General features: G+C 47.4%; 4 protein-coding genes across 5 annotated transcripts; 3 read left to right on the top strand and 1 right to left on the bottom strand.

Annotated features, from left to right (window-relative positions):
• Nucleotides 1-466: 466 nt before the first annotated feature.
• PRR15L (proline rich 15 like) lies at nucleotides 467-6,586 on the top strand. Of its 2 annotated transcripts, none has more exons than XM_036756328.1 (2): nucleotides 467-567; nucleotides 5,382-6,586. In XM_036756328.1, exons 1-2 carry the CDS (start codon nucleotides 467-469, stop codon nucleotides 5,716-5,718), a joined length of 438 nt encoding a protein of 145 aa, XP_036612223.1. In that variant the 3' UTR covers nucleotides 5,719-6,586. The 2 variants fall into 2 exon arrangements, with proteins under 2 accessions (XP_036612223.1, XP_036612222.1); XM_036756327.1 differs by having other exon boundaries at nucleotides 538-786.
• A 2,091-nt stretch (nucleotides 6,587-8,677) lies between these two features.
• PNPO (pyridoxamine 5'-phosphate oxidase) lies at nucleotides 8,678-17,195 on the bottom strand. The gene is made up of 7 exons (XM_036756757.1): nucleotides 16,816-17,195; nucleotides 16,543-16,667; nucleotides 11,761-11,860; nucleotides 11,307-11,360; nucleotides 10,905-11,033; nucleotides 10,647-10,717; nucleotides 8,678-10,273 (listed from the first exon to the last, which is right to left on the bottom strand). Exons 1-7 carry the CDS (start codon nucleotides 16,975-16,977, stop codon nucleotides 10,108-10,110), a joined length of 807 nt encoding a protein of 268 aa, XP_036612652.1. The 5' UTR covers nucleotides 16,978-17,195; the 3' UTR covers nucleotides 8,678-10,107.
• On the top strand, nucleotides 14,290-15,363 carry LOC118848030 (E3 ubiquitin-protein ligase RNF34-like). Its single transcript, XM_036756756.1, is given in 1 exon segment — nucleotides 14,290-15,363. A coding segment is annotated over 1 exon segment (1,062 nt). The 5' UTR covers nucleotides 14,290-14,301.
• Nucleotides 17,196-17,325: 130 nt separating the features above from the next.
• Nucleotides 17,326-25,156, top strand: LOC118848079. Its single transcript, XM_036756812.1, has 7 exons — nucleotides 17,326-17,395; nucleotides 17,890-18,141; nucleotides 20,582-21,219; nucleotides 21,970-22,040; nucleotides 22,662-22,910; nucleotides 23,289-23,535; nucleotides 24,407-25,156. Exons 2-7 carry the CDS (start codon nucleotides 17,927-17,929, stop codon nucleotides 24,514-24,516), a joined length of 1,530 nt encoding a protein of 509 aa, XP_036612707.1. The 5' UTR covers nucleotides 17,326-17,395; nucleotides 17,890-17,926; the 3' UTR covers nucleotides 24,517-25,156.
• Nucleotides 25,157-25,471: the final 315 nt, after the last annotated feature.

Genomic DNA, 25,471 nt, shown 5'->3' with positions numbered 1-25,471 from the left:
CAATAGTGGCAACAGGGGAGTTGGGGACAGCCTGGGAACCGGTCCGCTAACCAGTTTAACCAGGGACTAGTTTCGACTTTGTGAGTTCAAAGGCAGCTGGAGTACACCACATGCAAAAGGGAATAACAAACTTAACCCGTTCACAGCCTTGCTCCGGCCAGAGCTTAGGTTGCCTGAGGTGGGGTGGGTGGAGAGTTGGGTTGAGCCAACTCTGTCCAGTCCCCTTTGTGTGGGGGGTGGGGGAGAGGGTAATAGGAGAGAGGTGATGGTAGATCTTGGGGGAATGCAGTTAGGCTGTGGTGAAGCCAGGCATGCTAAAGGTGGGTGGGGCGGGGTTGGGACCTTGCTCCTGTTACAAGGATCCCCCTTTGGGGTCCCTTCTTTCCCACCATGGATCACCACCTCATCCCCATTTGTCCCTGGTTCCAGTGGGTGCCAGTAGCACCGGGATTGGATTTCCTGGGTTATGAATATTCAGTGGTTTGCACCCAGCCTCGACTCCTGTTTACTTAGCCGGGAGGAGCTGAGTTTCAGTTCACCTTGGCTCGGAAGAAGCAGCCGGAGCAGGTACCTGGCTCCCGCACCTGTTTCTCCTGCACCTGACATGCAGCTGCCGTCCCTGCGATCGCTCCTGCCCCAGCCCACCTCTCCACTCAGCTCCCCTGCGTTCTGGGCTCCAAGCCTTGCCTGACAGCCTCAGAGATACTCCTGCCTCCCCCATTCTCACTCTCCTGCCCTCACCCACTCCCTGGGAAAGGTCTCCACCAGAGAAGTCTGGATTAACAGGTACAGGTAGAAGACAGGTGGGTGGGCGGATCAGGTGAAACCAGGGACGTCGCCATCTCACAGCCCAGAGTGCCTAGTTTAATTCTAAAGGGGACTCAGGCATCTCAGTTCTCCTTGGGCAGGCGGGCAGACACAAGGTTCAGTCTACTGGGTTCTTGGAGTTGTTCCAGGTCTCTGGCACGGTTTTTTTTTTTCCCTCTGGGAGTTTCACTAGGAAGTGTTTCTCTTTTAACTCTTGCTTTGCTTGGGTATCTCAGACATGAGTGGATGTAATCACCATTCCCCTCTGCAGGACATCTCTGTTCATACTACTCTTGGCAGGGAGGGGCAATTGGACTTTTGCAGATTGGTGGTGCAGGAAGAAAGCATGGTGTCCTTCAAACCCTGAAAAGTTATACATCCTGTCTCCAGCCCCACCCTTCACCTTCACTCCGAGGGCCCATTTTAGTCAATGGTTAACTTATTACTTATGGCCAGCAATATGTAAGGAGAGCTGGTGCCTAGGCTTGAGGGTGGGTGGATGGTATAAGGATCGAGCAACTCAACTGGGTGGGACAGAGCCTGGATCGATTCTGCTGGAGCATCTTGGTGGGCTGTGGGTCCTTTCCTGAAGTCATTTCTTTCATGAAGGCCTGTTTGGGTATGTGTTTTGTGTGGCATTCTTGGCATGTAGTGGTAAGTGCTACCAGGAGAGGTGAGGACAGGGGGTCCTGCTTCTTCTTGCTCTTTATCTATGGATGGGTTCCCTCATGGGTTATCCCTGTAGGCTGTGTCAGCGCCCCTGGGGCTTTGAAAACAGTTGTCTTAATGGGGATAACTTTCATCTCTGAAGTGGATTCCAGGGCCCTAGGGCAGGGGCCAAGCCTTTTGCTTTGCTCTGCACACTTCAGGAATGGTCCCTCAGTGTTGCATAATAGCTTAGACCCACAAACATGAGGCTTTTGGGTCCTAGAGACATATGTACTTCAATCCTTTGTTGTGTAGGTGTGTTAGATGTGAGCTTATATGAAAGTACAGTCTATAGAGCTGTCAGATTTTTGGAAACTGAATCCCAGTCTAACTGCCCTTATGTAGCTCACTGCAATGCTGTAAGGAAATATGCTTTTGTCATTGAGTACTCCCTCCACAAAAAGCAGATGGCAAACCCCCTCTGCTTTAATAGAGATTTTCTTGAGTCACTGTGGTCAAAAAGTTTATCACTCTACAGTCACTACTACAGATGGGCTTAGCTGGACTGGTCCTCGGATAATGGTCATACAATTTACCAGAGCTGAACTTGCATAGCCTTCAAGAACCCGGAGTTACCGCCATGGAGAATGAGGCATCAGAGGACATTGGCAGAATCCCACCTACCCCTCTAAAGCCTATTATTTAAAGGAATCTTGTGAATTGTTCTTGTAACGTAGAGCATAGGGTCACCTCCTAAATTTATTGATTTTGTAGATGTAGATTTTCTCATTTCAGGCTTGCTAAATCAAGATTCACTTGTATTGTGATGCTCAGATATTACCCTTAAGACAGATGGGGCTGGGCATGAGGGGACATCTCCAGGAGGCATGACAAAAAGTGATACCATAGGACAGGGGGCATTTCAACTGAGGTGCCACCTTGATGAGCCCCAGGGAAACATTTGAGATGATTCTGCTTACCTCTTGCAGACTTCTATAAAGAGAATTTTGTTCCTTGCCTCCTTTCTTGCCAGGGATGAGACCACATGAATATGAGCTAGGCACTGAATACAAAGTACCAACCAAATGGTTTAATTTTCATAGCAGCAGGAAAATGCTGCTCCCTCTAAGAGGAATGGATGTAGGGACTATTTAGTGGAAAAAGTCAGTGTAATGGGCCAGATCCTCCATCTCTAGTCTGGGTTCTGTTTCACAACACTGGGACACTAGAATTTGTCCCTGGTCCCATAATGGCAAGGGAAGAAAAGGTGTACAGTATTTTGCCCATGGATCCCAGGTGCTTTGCCCTTCCTGCCTTTCAGGCTCCTTCTGGGAGTTTTTCTGGAACATCTAGTCCTGTATAAGGCTGTACTATGCTCAAATTTTGAGGCAATTTGCCAAAGTAAGCCTTCCAGACTGTCCCCTTGGTCTTACCCTCCTTCCTAGGTGGGCACTTATCATTGAAAGCCTTAATTTGGTCACTCCCAAGGACAGGCCCCCTTTATTTCCTTCCCTTTCACTCCTTGCCAAGCTGCTTGAGACCTCAAATTACCTCCTGGTACCTGAGGTTGACTATAGTCAACAAAATGGGAAACACCCACCCTAGACAAACAGGCAGAAGGGAACCTATTGGATCTGTGCTGTGGGGAAGAGGGTCAGCATCATGACTGGCTGGAGGGCTTCAGCATTGGCAGACAGACATGGGTCAGCTGATTCCCTAGACCATACTTGGGTCTCCTGGTCTCAATGGGAGAGGACCCATTAGCTTTCTTCAGTCTGGAGTACACCTTTCTGGTCAAACCATATGGCTTTCCTCCCAGCCCTTCTTCAACTTTTCCCTGGTGTTTTCTACACCAGACTCCCAATTTCTCCTTTTGGATCCTTGGGTTTCATGCTGTGCTATTATCTCTCGCCTCTTTGCCTGTTCCCAGCCTGGCTGTTTCTCAGTTTATTTCATCTCCTTTTTCCTTCTCCCATCTCATCTTTCTATGCCCCTCACCCCAGCCCTCATCATCTCTGTCCAGGATAACCTTATCCTAGCCGACCCATCCTTTAAAGATCCCAAGTTTCCCAACGCTCTTCAAAGCCCTTTTAGAAAATCTAATAATCATTATTATCCATAATTACTTTTCATAGCACTTCCAAATATAACAAATTTCTAGGGCAGTTTGGCTCAGCGAGGTTAACACAAAGTCACATGACTAGAACCCAGGTTTCTTCTGACCACAAGCGTAGCACTCTCTCCATTAATCCTCTTGCCTTATCTAATTGTATCTTGTGAAAAGGGCTGGCTGGACAGATAGACTTTAAAAACAACCAAAAAGCTCTTTGACTATGTTTAAACCCCACCCCCCAACAGTTTGTCTAATGCTTTATTTAATTAAATTGAATTAAACTTCCACCAACAAGATTTCATTCCATTATACTAGTCTATCCAAAACCTCAAATGACTCTCCTTCATTCAGCCCCCAGTCTAGCACCAATGCTGCAATGTATTGGGGGAGATTGTAGAGATAAATGCTTTTCTATCTTCCCTAGTGCCTACCATGGAACATTTCAAGGAAGGAGAGAGGATGCACTTAAGAAATGTCTACTGAGGAACTTAAGAGAATGATCTAGCCCTAGTTGGATTGGGCAATAGGGCTCATTCCCCTTATTTGACAGAGGAAGAAGCTGAGTCACAAGGAGAGGACGTGCTTTGCCCAAGGTCACACAGAGTCACTTGTGGAGTAGGGCTAAAGCCAGGGTCACTTGACTCCTAGCTCAGGGGTCAGAAATACTGGCTATGGGAGCTGTCATTGGGACCAGACACTGCCTCTTCTAGCTGAGGAGCTCACCACAGAAAGGCCTAAAGCTTAGATGTGGAGGAAAGAGAAGGGAGAGAGAAGAGAAAGAGAGAAAGAGGTGTCATTGGGCAGGGAGTGGATGGAGACCACCACCAGTTCTCCTGGATGGCACTTTACAGACACTTGTGCAAAAGGCTTCTTGCCTCTTTATTGGTCCATGTCCCTTATACAGGAATTAAAGTAAAACAAATTTATACAAAAAACAAGCTATGATACAAGCTATAACATCTATCCATGTGGTGTCCGACTCTCTGACCCCCTGCTGGTACCGAGCCTCCATCACTGTGTGCCCATCTCCAGCAGTTTATTACATTCAGTGCTTCTTAAAACTTTTTTCACTCGCCACCCCTTCAGCACTTCTTTAACTGTGGGTCTCTACCCCATAGGGGTCGATTAGATAATGTGTTGGAAAGAGCCTTGAAAAGGAGACTGACATAGATGCAACTGTAATATTGACTAATGTGATGTTGGACAGGTCTTATATGACATTGGACTTCTTTGGCTCTGAGAGAGACAAGAGATAGAGAGAGAGAGTTGAACTCCATCAGAGATCCTTACCTCAGGGATCATGAACTTCTTTTTTAAGTGCATTGATAGTATTTCAATTTAATTGGCTTCCTTTGTAATCCTATGCATTTTGTTTTGCACATTTAAAAACAGTATCCTGAGGTGTCCATAGGCTTCATCAGACTGTGTCCAGGCAGTCTTTGTTACAAAAAAAGACTAGATGATTCTGACCTCCTTTCCAACTCTTACATGAGCTGACTCTCTTTGTATTTCTTACCTCAAACTACTTTTCTACCTGCTTCCGTCTTACCTTCCTGTTTGCTTGGGCCAGTTCTTTCAGCTGGCCAACAAGTCATGTTCTGCTCATTGAAATCACCATGACAATGGTATTGAGTTTGAAAAGCATTCTGGAAATGTTTATCATTTTTGCTCAAATGCTTACTTCTCTGTATTACATTCAGGTTGGCACATTTTTTAGGCCCGTGCTAAAACTGACTGGGATTCTGAGGATAGGGAGCTGCTCTCAATCTTGTCTCTTGACGATGTCCATATCTTTCCTTTACACTGGCTCCAGGAGGTCTCCTCTGAATATTCTGCACCAGGGAATCATGGCAGACGTTGGCTGGTGGAAGCTGACCTTTTTGCGCAAGAAAAAGTCAACCCCCAGGGTGCTATATGAGAGCCCGGACACTTATGCCCACCTAGATGGAGGTACTGAGCCCGCCCGGCCTGAGGGAGTGAGTCCCAACAGCGACTTTAATGCCCGGCTAGAGAAAATTGTGGACAAGAACACCAAGGGCAAACATGTCAAGGTCTCCAATTCTGGCCGATTTAAGGAAAAGAAAAAGGTTCGAGCCACTTTGGGGGAAAATCCCAACCTCTTTGATGATGGAGATGGGAAAGGACAGTGAAGCGTGAGAAGGGGGGTGCTAAGTACCTCCTTCTTTGCTACCATCAGCTGGATTCTGAAAAGGAAAACTGACACTCCAGCCTCTCTGCCCACTGCCCAAGCTTTGCAGAGGGTCCTTTGCTGGCCTCTATACCTGCGGGCAAGGAAATGTCTCTATCACTTATAGATGCATGACTCTCTCCTAGGTGAAGGCTGGCCCTAGAGGTCTGGGGTTGTCCCCACCCTCACATGGAGGTTCCTCCTTAGTTCAAGGATTGTATCCCTGGAAAGAGGGAGGACAACAACCCAGGGAGGGCTAATCCTCAATACAGCTCTAGGCAGTTCCTACTGGGAGTGGTGGGTGAAAGTGGAGTGCCATTCCTGTACCCCAGGAATAAGGATCAGGATTAAGTTTGAATTGCTGCTCTCACCTCCACTTTCACCCATAGCCTTTTCCCTGTGGCAACTTTTTCTAGAAGCTACACGGAATGAAGCTGGCATAGTCTTTTCCCCAAGAGTCAGAGGAGTAGGGAGAGTCAATTCCTTACCTCACCTCCTTTTGCACTTCCTGGAACTTTGCCTAAAAAATGTGGCCAGAGGAGGATCCCTCAAACTTCCACAAGACTCCAAAGAGATAGATCGGTAGATTTCAGTTCCTGCTAGGGACACTCCTTTCTAGGTGTGTCAAGATAGACAGTGACAATGGGGGAACTACATGGCTCTAAGGATTCCTTCTCAGGGAAACCAAGATGGCCCACCTATCTACTCTCCCTGCCAGAATACGTAGTTAAGACAAATGCCCTGGATGACATCCTGGGTCCTGAATTTGTTATTTTTTAAGTTTGGTCATAAATTTCTTTTTGGTAATAAACATGACTTGAAAGTGGAAATTCCTCATGATGGCAGTCACTACTATTACTGAAGGGTGGGCAGACTATGGTCTCTTAATATGTTTGGTCTGGGGTTTGGGGGGACTATTCATCAACTTTAGATGAAAAGGAGAAACTGGGATGGAAGAATATAGAAAACTGCCACAATCTGTACCAAATTTTACCTTATGTGGGGCTCTGGCTCTGAGAGTGGTGGTGGCCCCAAGAGCTACACAGTCCTTCCCAGTGAAGAACATCTGCAGCGCCAGCACTTTTTGCTTACCCTTCATGGTTTATTATGGGCCTTTCACTAACCCATTTTTTTTTAAAAGCCATGAACCATGGCCTGGGTCTTCGTGTTAATGTATATGTACAGGATTGCTAGAGGTTTTCTCTTGGCTTTGTTACGTGGTAGCTCCTCTCATTTGCTCTAAAACATTAGGCTGTGAAGAGCCTAGTTCTAATGTCCTCCAATCTGGCGACCAACTCCACTTTCACTATCCACAGCCTATGGGGGCACAGGAGATAGGCTACCATAATGGAAGCTAAAGTGTCTAAAGTCATACCCCTCTACCACTCACAACAAATCTGAGGGTATAGCTGGGTTTGGAAAAGGAAGGCTAGATCTTGGGAGATGAGGTTCCCTTCTATAATAAGTTCCACTTCTCACTTCCAATATCTCCAGAGGTTATTTCTCATCACTTTTAACAAAGAAACATCCAAAGACCCTGCCCAGCAATGTGTTCCAATCTCTCCTACCAGGTTCTCAGGCCCAGGCTTCGCTCATATAAATGGAAAGGAGCCAGGGATAAGAAAGAATGAGCCATATCCCTGGAGCTTGGAGAAAGGGAACAGCAGGGAGGGTGACCAAACAATGACACCCTGCAGTTTCCACTCAAACCTCACTGCCTACAGGGCCACCCTACCCTGGTGAATAGCTGCTCAGAAGCCTTTCCCAGGGAATTTATTATCAAAACAAACTGGGACCTATGGTACAAGGAGACCTTTGTCATGGTGCCTCACCCTGGTCAGTGGGGAACTTGGGGGTGATGGGAGGTAGAGGGAGGAGTTAGCCGTGGTGGCTTTAACATCCCCTTTCTTTGCATACCTTAGGGCTTCCTTTGGAGGATTGCCAAACATCTCATTTGAATTCACACCTGAAACTACTCATTTCATTCTCTTTACTCTAAAAGGGGACCCCCCTAATTTTTCAGGGGGCAAATTTAACAGAGGGAAAAGAAAACCATACATTTAAATCATTCACTACAGGGGTCTGTGTTGGTGGCTTTTTTTGGTGGGAGGGAGGGAGTGGAATTCTTGCAGATGAGTTATCTTCTCCTGACTGAATGGGTTCTGTATGGGAACAGGTGACAGAAGCTTTGTTTTCTGTTTCCTCTGGGGTGCTGGAAAAAAGCCAGGTTAGGAAGCAGAGATGACTCCTGAGAAGAGAAACCAGCCCTACCCTTTACTGGGCCCCCAACCTGGAGCCCAGCTGCTGATGGTGACAGGGAAGGTAGGGATCCTGCCCCACCACTAGCTTGAGCTCCTACTGATATCTACAGCCTTCTACCTGTCCTGCCTTTCCTTCTCCCATGGAGAGTCACTGGACTCCAAGAAGAAAGGCACCATTTCTGGTAGGAGGTAATAGATCCTGTTGCTATTCTGCCATCCTGTCGCTATTCTGCCATCCTGTCTTCCATCAGGTGCGACCTGCAGTGAGCCCTTCCTTGAGGACAGGGTGACAGTCTGGAGGGCCAAATCAGAGGCACAAAGTTGGGAAGAAGGAGATGAAGAAGCAAGAAGAAGGAGGGGAGGAGGAGGAACTGAGAGTGCAAATATGTGCTGGAACTGGGAGAGGCCAGGGGTTATCTGGGCAGCAGTTTCACTGGGACAGGACCCAACACTACTGGAAGGGGACCAGTTAGAACTGGAATCCACCAGATATAGACCAATCCTGGGCAGCTGGCTCCCCCTGCTGGACAGGGAGGGAGGTTCCCTTAGCCTTGACCCTCCTCAATTCGACCAGGAACGAAAAAAGAGGTGGGAGGACAATGACTCACTGTTTCCCCACCCACTACCACAGGGGCAGAGAGCAGGCCAGCCACAACAAGGTGAACATTAAACAGCACAGCTGAAGATTTTATTTCAGGACTAGTACAAGAGGTAACAGGATGTAAGAAGGGTACAGAGCGGCACCCAGGGACTAGACCAGGGTGAGGAGGGATCAAATGTGCCTTGACAACCAGACCATATTGCACGTCTAGATAGATACACCCCGCCACACACATCCAGCTCAGCTGGTAATCTACTCGACATGACATAATACAGGTACAGAAACAGAGATTAGGCTCCTATGTCCCGCCATCAGTCACAAAAGTGAACTCAGCTCTCGCTCCCGTGTGCACAGCCATGTAGGGTCCAGAGAAACTCTACTCTGGGCTCTGGAGCAGGGGAGGGGCAAACTATGGCCTGAAGAGCCAATGTGACCCCAAGTACCTGGGAGCTAAGAGTATTTCTTTTGGAGGGGGGGAAGGTAAGGCAATTGGGGTTGACTTGCCCAAGGTCACATAGCTAGTAAGTGTCAAGTGTCTGAGGCCAGATTTGAACTCAGGTGCTCTATTCACCGTGCCACCTAGCTGCCCCAAGAGTATTTTTTACATTTTCTAGATACGATATAATTTTAAACTATTCTTAGCTCCTGGGGCCCTAACCAAAACAGGCTTGAGTGAGTGTGGTCTGAAGTTCGATGACTCCTGCTCTAGAGTTGTCATCAAGGTGGGGAGACAGACCGAGGCAGGCTCAGCTATCAAGAAACACATATACAAGTTCACAAAGCAGTCAGGACAACAAGGGACAGCTCAAGCAGCAATCAACTTTCTCTCACACACAGATGAGTCACAGTGAATGTTTAATCCCAAACTGGAATCCTCCCAGCCCACTGGCCCCACTCCAACCAGGACATGGCTGGACAATGCAAACTGATTTCATCATTGTGCGCTTCTGTAATTACTACTGGTTCAAGTCAATCTTAGAACGGGAAAAAACAGGCCTCTAGAGCACATCTAGTTGACTGTTTACTCCACTTTGGAATTCCTACTAGAAGATTCTTACGGAAGATCATTCACCTCCATGTGACCTCTAACCACTAGGTCTGCCTTTTAGGGATACGCCAATAAATATTCCCTTCATTGTGAATGCCAGTCATTCAAGTATTTGAAGTCAGTTATTGGGACAGCAACTTTGTTTCCAAAAAATATGTACATGTGTAATCTTGTGGTTCTGAAAACACTCAAACCCAAATCTAAATGATTTCTTGATTATCCAATTTTGGATTTTGGGGTTCTGTTTTCATTACCTGTTCATAAACCAGGGATAAATAAGAGCTGACTTAGTACAAAGTGTTTAGATGTCAAAGTTGGCAAGGCCTTGAATGTGGAATTGAGTGGGCTAGGCTTACAGCCTGATGGAAACTCCCTTGAATTGCTCACCACTCTGTTCCAGGTTGCACTGTGGGCTGAGAGGGTCCAATCATCAGCAGTCAGTCATGGTGAGAGTCTCTCATACAGCCAGTCCTTTGTCCCAGGGTGGGTCATAGGCCCTGGTGCAGGCTCTCCGGGCTGCAGCCTCCGGAAGACAATCCGGTCATGCAGACGGTTGGTTTGACCCTGCCAGAACTCTATCACTTCTGGGTAGAGAATATAGCCACCCCTAAAGGGAGAGGGAGAGGGAGAGGTTTCATGGTTGTGGGGCTGCTTTTTACAGATTTGGTTCAAAGCCACTGTTAGAAGTGTCTGGGTCAGGCTTCATCTCAGGCCCAAGACACTGCTGCTGGTCCCTGAGGCACTGAGGGAGAGATGGGCACTGCCATCATGCAGGCCAGAATCAAAGGGTTGATAACTTCCCATTTTCATAGCAAGATGGTACACAGCATGCTAGATTTGGTGTTGGAAGACCAGGTTTAAATCCTAGCTTTTCAACTTAACTGTGCAACTTGGGCAAATCACCTCACCTCTCTGGGGTTAAACTAGATGCTCTCTAAGGTCTTTTCCATCTATGATCCAATGGAAGCTGTGTCACTCACCAATATTTAGGCTTGGGCACATCCTGCTCCTGGTACAGCCCCTGTAACTCCTCATTCTTCTTCCTCAGGTACTGTTCAAGAGGAGGAGAAACGTAATGAGTACCTGGACCCCTGGGGAAAATCCCAGCCCAGGCCTCAAAGAGCTGTGGTAACTCTGCCTGATTAAGTGTGTATGAGTAACTCTTGAAGAATAAAGATCACAGAGGAAGAGGACAGGTGCCCCCTCCTCTCTACCTTCTCTTTCCCCATGTTACTCACCTCCCGATCTGGAATAACAGAGCTCTGGTGACTGACAACTGCACCAATTTGGCTGCTTTTAGGGCGGGAGTGGAAATATCGTTCAGCTTCCTTCTCTGGCAGCCTCTGTACCTGCCCTTCGACACGCACCTGCTCAGACAGCCACAGGTAGAGAGGGATGGAGCCTTTCAGACCAACTCTTCTAGTTGATGACCCACTCCTCTTCATTTTCCCCATCCACCTCTGAAACACAATCTAGTCTGATGCAGGGGCTGGCTCCTCTGTCTTTCTATATTGGAGGACTGACACTAAAGACAAGGGGAGGTTTCCTGGGAAATCTCTCTCCAGGGCACCCATATTTTTACCATCTTTGCTCACCAGCTCCCCTAGTCCATCTCTGACCTTATCTCAAACACTGCTCACCTGTCTATTGAGGGGCGCCCAGTAGAAGACGAGGGAGGCAAAAGGGTTAGAATCCTGGGGATAAGAAAACAGAAACAGGCATAAGGACAGGGTGAAAAATGGAACCTCCTCCCAACGAGGGGGAAATCCAACCTAGTTTCATGGGGCAGGAGGGGAGAAGAGAGATGAGAACGATGCTTTCTGGGAAGGGCAGCTGTTATCTCTCTCACACTTCTCACTTGCTGAGTACAAGGGCTCAGCAGAGTAGCCTCTTTCTCCTCTGGCCTGGGAATCCAGACCTCTATATCTGGCTAATGGAGAGATTGTAAAGGGGGTAAAAGGGGAGAAAGAACATACCAGAGTTTCCTCTTTCCTCACTTTTATGGAAGGGCATGAGAAGGGAGATGTGAAATGCCTGTCACGTTGGCATTGACAGAGGGAGAGCTTTTGGTTCTTTTCTTTATAGAAACCCTACCAGCTCTTTTCCTTTTCGGCTTTCAAAGTTAGTGAAGAAACGGAAGCCATCCTGGTCAAAGCCCTTTAGCAGCAACATTCGGGCAGAAGGCTTTCCATCCCTAGGGGGCACAAGAATAGGAACAGTGGTCAGTACCCAATCCTCACGCCCTTAATTCCCTCCTGTAAAGGAAATCAAAGAAGAAAAGGGACTCGATTAACTTCAGGCAGCACTGATTGTGCCTTACCTCCATGTTTTCTTGGCCCTTAGAAACGTAGCCTGAAATACATCACAGTCATTGTCTTGTTCTGTCCTTGTGTGTCCAGTCTCTCTAATCAAACTACACTCTACAGGCAAAATATGGCCTTTCAATAAAATAGAGGACTTTCAAGCTTTCTCAGTGAAAAGATCAGAGCTGAATATAAAATTTAACTTTCAAACACAAGAACCAAGAGAAGCATGAAAAGGTAAACAAGAAAAAGAAATTGCAAGGGACTTACTAAAGTTGAACTGTTTTCTTTACATTCCTACATGGAAAGATGATGTGTATGATTCATGAGACCTCAGTATTAGGGTAGCTGAAAGGAATATGCATATATGTACATATATATATGTGTGTGTGTGTGTGTTTATGTATATATATGTTTATGTGAGTGTGTATGTATGTATATATGTATGTGTATATATATATAGAGAGAGAGAGAGCACGGGCACAGGGTGAGTTGAAGATGAAGGGAAGATATCTAAAAGAAATAAAATCAAATTAAGGGATGAGAGAGGAATATATTGAGAGAGGCAGATAGGGAGATAGAATGGGGTAAATTATCTTGCATAAAAGTAGCAAGAAAAAGCAGTTCTGTAGGAAGAGAAGAGAAGGCAGGTGAGGGGGAATGAGTGAATCTTGCTCTCATCAGATTTGACCTGAGGAGGGAATACCATACATACATACTCAATTGGGTATCTTACCCCACAGGAAAGAAGGAGGAAGAAGATAAAAAAAAGGGGCGATGATAAAAGGGAGGGCAGATGGGGGTGGAGGTAATCAAAAACAAACACTTTCAAAAAGGGACAGGGTCATGGGAGAAAATTCAATAAAGGGGGATAGGTTAGGAAGGAGCAAAATATAGTTAGTCTTTCATAACATGAGTATTGTGGAAGGGTTATACATAATGATACACATGGGGCCTATGTTGAATTGCTTGACTTCTTAGGGAGGGTGGGTGGGAAGGGAAGAGGGGAGAGAATTTGGAACTCAAAGTTTTTAAAAACAGATGTTCAAAAACAAAAAAAAAAGTTTTTGCATGCAACTAGAAAATAAGATACACAGGCAATGGGGTGTATAAATTTATCTTGCCCTACAAGAAAGGAAGGGAAAAGGGGATGGGAGGGGAGTTGGGTGACAGAAGGGAGGGCTGACTGGGGAACAGGGCAACCAGAATATACGTCATCTTGGAGTGGGGAGGAGGGTAGAAATGGGGAGAAAATTTGTAATTCAAACTCTTGTGAAAATCAATGCTGAAAACTAAATATATTAAATTAAAAAAAAAACAAGAAACAAACTATACTCTCCAAGGGCAAAAACCAGGGATCAAAGTCTGTCAATTATTTATTACGCACCATACTATACACAATATGCCATGAAAGGGATGTATGTGCCCCCAAAGAGTTTATATCATCTATTAGGGGAAGATATAAATGTATGAAAAGTTAAGCAACACATGTGATCAATGAAAAGGATAAAAATAACGAGAGGAAATAATGTTTAGTAATTAACGTTATTAAGGTTTGCAAAATGCTTCACATACATTGTCTCCTTTAATCCTTACAATAGGCCAGGCTGAGCAGCTAAGTGGCCGGGGTCACAAAGCTAATATCTGAGATATTATAGATATATCTATATAGATATAATATATCTGTAATTAGTTATAGATATAATATATCTATAACTAATTATAGATATAATATCTGAGGCAAGATTTGAATTCTGGTCTTCCCTACTCCAACTCCAGTGTGCTGACCACTATGCCAAGTAAATAAGCCAAATAAAGCAATACACCCACTGTCAAGGAAACAGACCTAAGTAAGGCAGGTGGCCATATAGTCAGGTCTTGGTTTCCTAATCTATAAAAACTGGGTATAAATATAAATAGTAACTCTTATTGTGGTGGCAAAGAACTGGAAATTAGAGGCATGCCTGTCAATTGTGGAATGGCTGAACAAGTTGTGGTATGATTGTGATGGAATACTATTGTGCCGTAAGAAAGGAGGAGCTCAATGATCTTAGAAAAACACAGACTCGCGTGAAATAACAAAGAGCGAAATGAGCAAAGCCAAGAGGACAGCAATATTGTTTCAAGAACAACTCTGAACAACTAAGTCATTTTGATTATTATAAGTATCCAAATTAACTACAAAGGACGTAGGAAGGAAGATGTTATCTGCATCCTAAGAAGGAACTGATGACAGTGAGGCCAGGCCCATGGAGGACGGTGACGCACCGGACCCCGCGACACCACGAGGCAGCCAGAGCCTTCCGGGACCCCAAAGGCGGGTGCCACATCTATGTGGGCTTCATGCTGTGGGTTGCTGAATGAAGTCATGGGGACTGGAGCAGTAAGAGGCCAACAGTCTGGCTTTGGGGGAGGTACTGGCCCATTCAGATTTGCACCAAACACTGACTTTTCCACATACCCACCAGCAGCTACAGGAGGAGCTAATACAGTTTGCAAAGCCTGTGGACTTTCATTTTCAGTTTTTAGAAAAAAGCATGTATGTTGTGACTGCAAGAAGGATTTTTGTTCTGTCTGTTCAGCAATACAAGAAAATTTCCAAAGATGTTGTACTTGTCACTTGTTACAAGAAACTGCCTTTCAGCGCCCTCAGTTAATGCGACTAAAAGTCAAAGATCTGAGGCAGTATCTCATTCTTTGAAATATACCAATAGACACTTGCCGAGAGAAAGCAAACTTGGTTTATCTTGTACTGTGCCATCATAGATTGGGCTCAGAGGAAGACGTGGACACGCACAGCCTGAATTCCTCAAGGTCACAGACTTTGGGCTTTTTCACACATCCATTTTTTTCAACATACCCAGTTCCTTCTCCAACAGTGTCTTCATCGCAGGAAGACCTTGCAAGCCACAGGGGAAACTCAGTTCTTGCAGCACTTTCACAGGGACAAGGTGAAACGCCCTCAACCAACACAGAAGATGATGAAGAAAAGGCCAAAGAGACCCCTGGACTCTCGAGAAAGCGGATGAGAGCTTCGTTGTCTAATCTGTCAAGTCTTGAAGATGTAGAAGGGATGAGTGTCCGACAATTGAAGGAAATCCTTGCTCGGAATTTTGTCAACTATTCTGGCTGTTGTGAAAAGTGGGAGCTGGTAGAAAGAGTGAACAGACTATACAAAGAAAATGAGGAAAATCAAAAATCATATGGAGATAAGATGCAGCTCAATGATGAAGAAGACGACAACCTCTGCCAGATCTGCATGGATGCCGTCATTGATTGTGTTCTTCTGGAATGTGGCCACATGGTCACCTGCACCAAATGTGGCAAGCGCATGAGCGAGTGTCCCATCTGCCGGCAGTACGTGGTTCGAGCTGTGCATGTGTTTAAATCATAGAAAGTCTCCTATTCAGCCCCATAGTTTGATTTCAAAAGCATTTCAATAAACAGACAGGATTTGAAACCATTACTGTTCAAAGGCTGGACTTCTTTTTTTTTTAAGTTTCATTATGAATTGTGGAAAGAAGAGTTCATCTTGCTCAGTTTAATGTGGAAACACTTTCTCTGTGACATTTCCTTTGGCAATCTGGGAGGGAGTTTAGGGGTGTAGAAGGATGCCAGGACCTTCCCATTGACGAGAGCTTCCAGATGAGTTCATAAACTGTTTCAGCTTTCCTGTTGCTCTCTTCTTAACAATACTGACCCTCCCTTTCACTGCCTCGACATTATTTTTAACTTAACTGCTGCCCCTTCTCAACAAGATCAGTGTCAGTAAGCAGAGCACACTGTGCATTCTAAGCAGTGGTCATGCAGATTATTTACCCTTTTAATCGAATGTGTTTAAAATGCTAATTGATAAATGTAAGTTTCCACATTGTTGCTCTTCTAGTGTTTAAATTCAATATAATTGGAGACAAATGAGTCTACATAGAAAACTGCCAGCGCCTTAGAATAAACATGTCAATTTATGTTCTGATTAAGCATTTCCTACCAATGTTTACATCAAGAGTATTTGTCATTACAGAAGTCTGTATGTTAAGGATTTTTTTTTTAGCCTGTAACATTCTTCTGTTACATTCTTGTATAGTAAAGGTGTTTTTGTTTTGTTTTCCCCTCAGTGCTATCCTGCTAACTCATTTCAAGTTTAGGAATAAATTACAAATTTCAAACAAAAAAAAAAGAACTGATGAATAGATGTATGGAATGATTTTGTGTATGTGTGTGTGTGTATAGGTATATACACACACACACACATATACATATATATACACATACATATATACACACATACATACATAGACATGTCTAATGGCAGCTATCTCTAGAGTGAGAGAAAGGGACAAAAAAGGGAAAAAAAGAAATTTACACGATAACTTTATTATATATTTAAAAGGAATAGCAAGTTGTACAGAATAGATTTGCAGTTTCACGTGCAATCATCTTTTTTTTGTTATACTAAAACTATATTTTAAAAAAGAGTGCGTGTGAGGATGGAGGGGCAGTGACAACACTGTGCAGGTGGTCAGGCCTCAGTTTCCCCATTTGTAAAAAGCGGGGGTAGGGGGGCAGCGCTAACCTGGTGCAGGTGGCCAGGCACATGGCATTGGCTTCATACACCTCCGGGCACCGGGAGGCTTCTTCGAACCAGGCGGAGAACTGCTGGATGGGGTCCAGCGAGGTCAGGTGCGCCTCCTCGAAGGCCTGGGCGAAAGTGAAGGTGAAGGTGAAGGGCAGAGTCGGGGCCTGTCCCTGCGCTCCCGGGATCCCCCGGCCGCCCCCTCCCACCTTCCCTCCGGCCCCCCCCCCTCTACTCAGACACCCCTTCCCCCCGACTCCTCAGAGCTGGCACCTCTTGGTCCTTGAGGTAACTCTTCCTCATGTGTCCCAGGTCCATGACAGCTCTGACCGCACGCCTGCCTCGCAGGGAAACCGTCTGCGCCGCCTGCTGCCTGCTCCACCACGTCACAACGCCCAGCAGCACGCTGCCTGCCCCCACCCGTCGGGTCGCCATGGCGACCGCGAGGCCGCGTGATTTGCCTCTTCACACGCATGCGAGAGTGGCCCGCCCCGCGTCCTCGCTATTTACTTACCTCCTTTCCTTTGTCCTCCTCCTTTTTTCTCCCATCCCAGCACCCGGCTCTGATTCAGCTTCCTAACCTTCGCCTCCTCCCAAACTGCGGAGCCCGGACTCTCCGTCCAACCTCCCGCCGGCCCCGCCCTCTCCACTCTGGAACCCAATGGGAGCCCAGGGTCGGGGGAGCGGGGGACAATATGGAAAGGTCATTGGCTTGAGTCTTCCGGGAACGGGACCAATCGGAACGGGAACAACAGAGCTTCAGCACCAATGGAGAGCGCCGACGGGGGCGGGAACAAAGAGACCAGGAAATGTAGTCACTGCCGTCAATACGCACATGGAGGTGTTGTTAAAGGTACAGGGGCCGCCAGAGTCTGCGCTGGGGAGGGGAGGGGGGAGCGGATAGGACATTTGGGGGGACACGGCGTGGTAGTGGTGGGGGGCGGCAATCATCAGGCCAGCTGGGATGATTAGGCGTCCCATGGAAGGGGAGGGGAAGAGGGAGCCGCAGAGCGCAGCTCAGGGGTCTGGAAAGGGGAGAACCGGGACAGGGGCAGGGTAATGGGGTGAGCCGGGCGGGGGGAAGGGAGGGCTGGCGCCGGGAGGGCGCCGGGGATGAAGTTAGTTGTAGTACCGAGGACTGAGCCGGGGTTCGAGAAGGAGTCGGTGCGGGCTGCGGAGAGACTCCGGGGACGGGGGGCATCCCTAAGCCAGGTGGGTGCTTGCGCTTGCTCCTCGCTGACTCTGAGATCGTGCTCCTCAGAATGGGTTCTATTCCGTGGTGCAGCAGACTTTCCTGCCCTGACCTCCCCACCTGGGCTGAGTCTCCTCGCTTCTCTCCTTTCCCAGGTGCCTCGGGGGCTGGTCCCCCTGTCAGTGCCAGCAGATGGCTGAGGGGGCTGGGGAAAGGGTGGCACTGCAAGGCCACTTCCAGACTGTGGACCCAGGACTGGGTGATGGAGAGCCAGCTGATGCCCATCCCACCTTTGACCTGGCTGAAGCAGCCCTGGGTGGGGGCCCTCTGTGTAGTCCCAGTTTTCAGCAACATCAGGAACTGGAGCTGCAAGAGCCTCCGAGACAGGTGCCCCTGGAGTGTGCCAGGTAAGGGACCCCTTGCTAGTTCTTTGAGGCAGTGAATAGTCAAATCTCCAGCGTCCATCTTATGCGGGTTCCTCCCAGCCATCATTGTGTGCTCAGGGGTACGTACCTTTTCAGAAGAAAAACAATTTGGGAAATAAATCCCTGCGAATAACATTCGTGTATGCATATATTCACATCAAAGCCTCAAAGGGTCACAGAGCTGGAAGAGACCTTGGAAGCCATATAGTCTTACCCCTTCATTTTGCAGATGAGGAAACTGAGGCCCAGGTAGTTGTCCAAGGTGACATAGGCAATGTCAACACTGGGATATAAACCAGGGTTCTCTGACTTCAGAGCCAGTGCTCATTCCACTGGAAATAATGAATGGATTATGTGCTGTTTGGGATTCTCTGTGAAACAGCTCCCTGCCAGTGTGATAAGGTGAGAGTTTACTGTACCAACTTTCTTGCTGTGTTTATTTCCCCACCTGTAAAATCCACAGGCACTGATATAAGCAATATGTTGATGTCACACCTCAAGGTGACACACTTCTATATTCTTGTGGCCACATTGATCAGCCCCCCTTGGGCTGTAGCACATTCTGGGGTGAGAGGATCATGAGACCTGAGGATTGTCAAGGAGAGAAAGACAGAGAAATGTAACTGTTTGCTTAGAGGCCAAAAGCCCAGTGGGGAGGTTAGTCAAGAGAGTTGAAGAATCAGGACAATGGTAAAATACAATACACAGAAGATGGTTATCAGAGAATGGAAGAGAGCTAGATTGCAGCCCTAAGTACTGAGAAGGTTTGGGGGATTTAGACCTGATTCTAAATTCTGGGCCAACCATTTACTTCCATTCCAAGGTCAATGGCATCAGTATAGTGGCAGGGCAGACTCTTATTTGGTATGTCAACAGAGAAGCCTGGGCCCTGGTGATGGAAGTTCTGAAGACCCAGGAATATAACTCTAGGTCTTGGCCTACATGGGACCCAGGAAAGGCTAACACAAGCTGAGTGCCCTGTCCTTGGTGTTGGGATTTCTTATTCCTCCTTTCTTACTTTCATCACTGGTGACACTGTACCAAATGTAGATCTTTGGTAGATTGCTTTCTGGCTCTGTCTACTACTTTGACATGTACAACTGTCTCCTCTGTTTGACTGAGAGGACCCTGAGGGCAGGGACCAAGACTCCCTCTTCGGTTTCTGCTCGGCTGCCAGCTCTAGGCTTTGCTCATCAAGAGTTATTTTAAAAATTGACTTTGGAAAAGACGCTATCTGTATGCAGCTTTTGTTAAGTGTTCCTTTGTGCTGGGTACTGGGATGGAGGATGGAATCCTTGTCCTTGGGGCTTCCAGGCTTTATTTTTCTTGTTACTAGGGTCTAGCTTCTTAGTTGTACCAGGAGAGATTAGGCTTAGATATGTTTTCTGAGTCAGAGATATGGACATCCTACCTGTTTCCAGATACCTGGGTATATTGGCAAGCCCCTAGCACATCCAGGATGGCTTGCCTGCACAGGTTCTTTGATCTGCTTTTCTAAAGGAAATACAACTCAAAAGGGGTTAACAATTCTACTTTAATTAAACTACATCATTCACCAGTTCAGGGGAAAGGTCAGCACCATAACCATGGAGAAAATACAAGCGGAGAAATTAGCACAAAGATCCAATAGATAGGGCTCCAACTCTCTACTAATTGAGGTATACACTTTTAACATTTACATACATCACCAGACCAGGGAGCAGTGGGGAAGGGGTGGGGGCGCTCTGTAACAAAAAGCTACCCAGAGTCATCCAGGAAATCCAAAGGTCCTTCTCACGAGCAAGCCCCCAAAGCAAAATCTCACCTCAGGGTAGTACACACACACACACACACACACACACACACACACACACACACACACACTTTTGTATAATAGGCTCAGAGCCAGAAGGCATCACAACCCTCATGACTCAGGGTCTAATTAGCTTAGTGCCAGAAGGTGTGAAAGCCTTCCTGCAAGCAAGCTTCCCCTTAGGAAGCTTCCTCTTAGGCAAGTCCCTCCTTAGGCAAGTTCCTCCCCCAGAGGGCTCTATGTGAATCAGGATGTATCAGAGCTGTGAACTGGGCCAGAGCTCAAACCAGAAAGACGTCCATGATTGAAATACCTGTGTACCTTTAGACCTGGGAACGTGGCCCCTGTTAAGAGGAAAAAAGGGGACACATGTGGTCATGTAGGCCTATTAATGGATGGGGAAGATCTTATATTCCATTAACCCTACATTGGGTTCCTGAAATCCTGGGGGAACTGCCTCAGGAGCTAGAACTAGCATCTCTTTGGTACCTTATTTTAGCTTGGGTTAAATCCGGAGGTGGAAATAGCCAATGGAGGTGTTCCCTACCACACCCTACTTCCTCCTATTCTTCTCTCCCTGGGCTGGGGCTTTGCAAACAACAGTGGCTCAGGTTTGTGTTTTGCTTCTAGTGTGCAGGCACGGGGGATACTGACTCTGGGGAGGCCTGCCCCACCACTGCTGGCACCAGAAGAAGAAGCCAAGAACAGGAAGCGACCATGGCCCACCAATGGGCCAAACCTTGGTCCTCCCTTTCCACGAGGGCTAAGTGCCCCAGATCTACCAGCTGCCCCTTTCTTGCCAAGTGGTGGCACCAGCAGCCTGGACGTTCGAGCTGGGGGCCTCCAGGACACTCCTCGATTTCCAAGGACACAGGAACCTTTGCGGGCTACCCGCCCCACTCCTGCCCGCCTGTGCCACCCCACACCTGTTCTAAGCCGGTTGAGCACAGAGCCACTAGAGCCCCTAGCCTCAGAAGGAGCCTGCCCGTGGGCCACAGGAGGGGGCAAAGTAACGGGGTTGTATGCCGAACTGGTGAAAGAGTTGGAGTTACAGATGGCGGAGCTTCGGAGGCTGCTGGTCTCCAGGGAAGAAGCAGCACTACGGCAAGAGAGGAGGATCCGGGAGTTGGAACTGGAGAATCAGCAGCTTAAGGGTCAGCTTCGGAGTCTAGAGGAACAGAATGATCTTCTGTCTAGCACTCGTGGTGGTGCAGGGCTCAAGACATCCTCTCCCAACACCAGCCTCAGCTCTGGGACCGGTAGCCTTGGTAACGGGAACTGTCCTTCTCTCTGGGATATGGACAGGAGGTGGCTGGATGGGGATCCCTCGGGTTGGGCTGTCTGCTTCCCTCAGGGTCCACAGGGGGATGTTCTGGCCCCTCCTCAGTTGCCTTTGGAGATGACTTGTGATCTCCAGCCAGCTTTGCCTTTGGTTCCCTTTCAATCATTTTCCCTCTCCTACTCAGGAGCTCTTTGGGCAGCAAACTTTTCTGTAGACCCATTTTTGTCCGACCAGTTCTGCCTTTTCCTTTCACCCCAGGTTTTCTTTCCTTTTTATTCAGGCCCTTGTTCATTACTACACTTCCCCAGATTCAGTCTCTGCCCATCCTCCCCAAGGAGCCCTTCATCCAAGAGTTGCCACCTTTTCCTATCCTTCCTCCCTATTCCATCATATAGAATCCTTTGTCATCCTGGCCTCAAAGGTCCTCTGGTGGCTCTGTCTTGATGAACAGCTATCCCTTCTCTTCCCTAGAACCCATGACTTAGCATATCTCAGCAGTGGGCTCCCAGAAACAGGAGGAACACTTACAGTGGGTCCAGGACCAATAATAAAAGGAACATCAGAGAGAGATTAGAAAAGGGGGAGGGATTTTATGGATACTCGTGCTGGGGAGTGGGGAGAGTAAGTCCAGAGTGTAAGAGGTCTGCATAGCCCCATCAAGATCCACTTGTAGCCTTCTGGAAACATTTCTGTCTACATTTAGCTATCCCCATAGGTATGGCCTCTCTCTCCTCAGATGTCAACGAAGGAAATGTCCAGTTCCTCAAGGGCCTGGTGGGGCTACTGGAGAGCAACATGGCACTACAGGTGGGTCCCTGATAACCTAGTAGCTCCTAGGGACCAAGGAAGAGGGACGTGGACAGAGATTGGGCAGTGCGTGGATGCTAAGACAGGCTTCTGACAAAGACAATTATCTAGATGCCTAGAATTCCCAAAGGCCACACCCAAACATACAGTATAATAGAGCATATGCATTTCATTTCTGTATGCTTATTGAACATAGACTGTGTTGTCCATTCTGGTTTTGGAGTTGACAGGGGTGGTCTTACTCTCTAGGAAGATATAGCTCACACTTTCACCACAAACTCTTGATTTCAGTTGCCCACACATGGAGAATATGGCACAAGGGAAGGGGGGAACATCCAACCCTTTGGGAATGATTCAACAACTCTTATATTGGAAGCAAAGGGGTCAGTTAGAATTAGCCTTGGGTAGGATAACCTCAGGGAAGTCAGGGGCATGTTCCCAGGAAGGTTACCTGCCTTGTTTGTCCTTTAACAGGAGAGAGGGTCACCAATGGCCTGGCACTGGTAGGAACATTTCCAGTATCTTTGGAGGAAGTTGCCAACCTTCACTGTAAGGGCTACCACAGGAAGCTGAGATGCTGCCACTTCCCTTGCTTAGAGTTGCTCCCCCTTCCTTCTGCAGGTGAATGGCCTTCCTGCACCGCTTCCCACATCACCACCTGTGGAACCCAAGGGAACTCCTGCTGAGGCTCCACGGTCCCCACCAGTTCGTAGGCTACGAGCAGGACTCCCCAGTGGCTTTCCAGCATGGTTGAACTCTGAAGATGGGGTGGGCAGTCCTGCTACACTGAGTGAGGCCACCTGTCTATGGGAGGAGAATGTTCAGGATACACTACCCGATGGAACCCCTGTATGGGCATCACCAGTGGAGGTGGGTGCTGCATAGAACTCAGTGGGAGGGGTAAGTCTTGGTTCCCCAATAATCCTGCAGCCTTCATGAATGGGTTGAGAGCGAGAATAGTCAACTAGTGCCCATTAGAGAGTTCTAGATTAGCAGACTCGTTCCAAACCTGCCTCCAAGGCATCTAGAAGGATAAGGAGGAGGGAATTTGGGGTGAAATTTATAAATAAAGAAGTTACATCTGCTGCTCTGGCTTCCCCAGGTACTAAAAATGAACCTTGAGCCCTTGAAGGAGTCTGGTCTAGGACCAGACACGTTAGGGGCACTGGTCCTGAAAAGATGCATCAAGTTGAAGGGGCTGGCTGATGAGGAGCAGGCTAATGGCCAGTGTCTTTTTCCCTTCCACAGGAGAATGGGAGACCCAAACTGGAGTTGATCCCCAACTCAGGGGTCTACATTACTCACCACCAGCTAGATGACCTGTCTCAGGTGTCAACAGACAAACCCAAGCTGATGACCAGGCGTATGTTGGATTACTTCTTTTCTCGGGAGACGCTGGCCCGCTCCTCTGCCACTGGTCAACGAATTGCCCATAATAACACCACCATGGAGAAGCCCATCCGGTTGCCTGTTGCCGTGGTCAACGCCATCAAAGGTACCCAGGGGCAGATTCCCAAGGGCAGTGTTTTGTGACTGGGGCAGGAGGGATGAAGTACTATGCACTGTTGGCTTTTCTCTGGCAAGGGGCCACACGGTAGTGGCCTGAAGGCTGGCCTAGGTTTTTAGGTCAGTTTGCTTCAGGAAGGTTATTTTATTGAGCCCTAACATTTTTTCTTTTTGAAATGGTAACTCTTAAGATCTTTGCTTTGGCAGTAGGTGCAATTCTGCTTTCAGAGAAGAAAAAGCTGAGGGGCATTGTGGGTAGAGTTCTAGTTCAGTGATGAGTTGTTAAAAGGGGGCATTGACTACATTGAGGGGATGCATCAGGTGTAATGAGGTAGGAAGCAGGAAAGATTGAGGTGAAAGCTGAGGAATAGCTGATGGGAATATCAGGAATGACAGATGAAAGATGTAAATCTTTTAAGGATAGGAACCTGATGGTCCATACAGGGTTAGGAGGAAGGGGATGGGACCCTGTAGGATTGAAAGGTTATAAAGCATTCTTCAGTCTTCCCGATGTACCTCTCTTCCCTAACCCCCCCACCGTGATTCTTTTCTCCATCTATGGTTCTAGTAATGATGGAGAGACCTGGGCCAGGCCTTAGGGAACAGGGAGGAGACATAATTCTCCATTTGTATGCTGGTTCTCCCTGATTGGTGGCCTCCTGACAGTTCTGGCTTTTGGCATGGCTGAGGCTCAAGGCATTTTGGTTTGATATAGGTAGTGACAAAGGTCTGGGAGACTGAATGCCATCTTTCCCTTGCAAACTCAGATCAGAACGGTACTGCTTGGGAGTGCACTCTTGCCCATCCCCCATTCCTAGCTTGGAGCTAGATCTGAGCAGCCCCCTTTCTGTCTTCCCCAGAATATGTCACCAAGGTGTGTGGTCGTGGCTGTAACTTTAATGCCGTCATCAACAGCAAGTGTGGGACCTCAAGGAGGGCAGTCAAGAAGATGATTGTTAAGATGGAGTGAGTGGGGTGAGGGGGGTTGGGTGGGCCAGGTCCTACAATCTGCTGGCAGATACATACATATATTTATATATTTTTAAAAAGCACCTCCAAGCAAGCACTGTACCATCAGGATCTGTCTTCAGGAGAGTAGTGGGGATGGATAATCCTTCCCCTGACCTTTGTTTTTGTGGGCATATTCCTGTTCTGAGGGCTATAGGATTGAATCCTAGTATCTAGGATCTCATGTGAGCTATGGGGTCCAGGGTCAGCTGGGCAGAGAAGAGGAAAAAAAAAGTTAGGGAATGATTTCCTTGTCCCATTCCTTGTGGCACTGATGGCTTTGGAAAGGGCAACCAGAGCTGAGGACTAGGAGGCCACAGACTGTACCGTCCCCACTTTAGGACAGTGCTCTGGCTGTTTTCCAACTCCATGCTCTTATATCCATGTACACTCTGGAAGCCAGGTAGCAAGCAGTGTTGATTTGGGGTAGTGAAGGATCAGCTCCATCTAGGTTGGTCTCTCCTGCCAGAGGAGGGCTCCGTCTGTAGAGCAGGCGGGGACTTCTGCAGTCCTCTTGGAGATCAAAATTCATGACCAAAAGACTTCATAGACTTTCTTGTACATAAGCCGAAACATTTCAAATAAAGGTTGGATTAAACCAAGCTCATTACTGCTGCTGATTACCACCACATCCTTCCATTCTTTCTAGATCATGGGATTTTAGAGCTAGAAAGGACTTGAGAAATCTAGTCCAAGCACCTCCTTGTGTAGATTGAGAAACTGAGGGCTATGCTAAATAGAGGAGTTAAGATGCAAACCAGAGTGGCCTCTTGGCCATGACTGTTCTCTGTAGCCCTTCAGAACACAGGTGGAGGACATGCAGAGCTACTGTTAACCTTTGCCTCTTGGTAAGAGTGCCTGTCTTAGGGGAATGAAGAGGAAGATACTTGGTTATTGTCCTCATTTAGAGCTTTGAA

This window comes from Trichosurus vulpecula, chromosome 4, assembly GCF_011100635.1.
Source record: "Trichosurus vulpecula isolate mTriVul1 chromosome 4, mTriVul1.pri, whole genome shotgun sequence".
NCBI lineage: Eukaryota > Metazoa > Chordata > Mammalia > Diprotodontia > Phalangeridae > Trichosurus > Trichosurus vulpecula.
The sequence above is the reverse complement of the archived record's forward strand: the minus strand, read 5'-3'. Positions and strand labels throughout refer to the sequence as shown.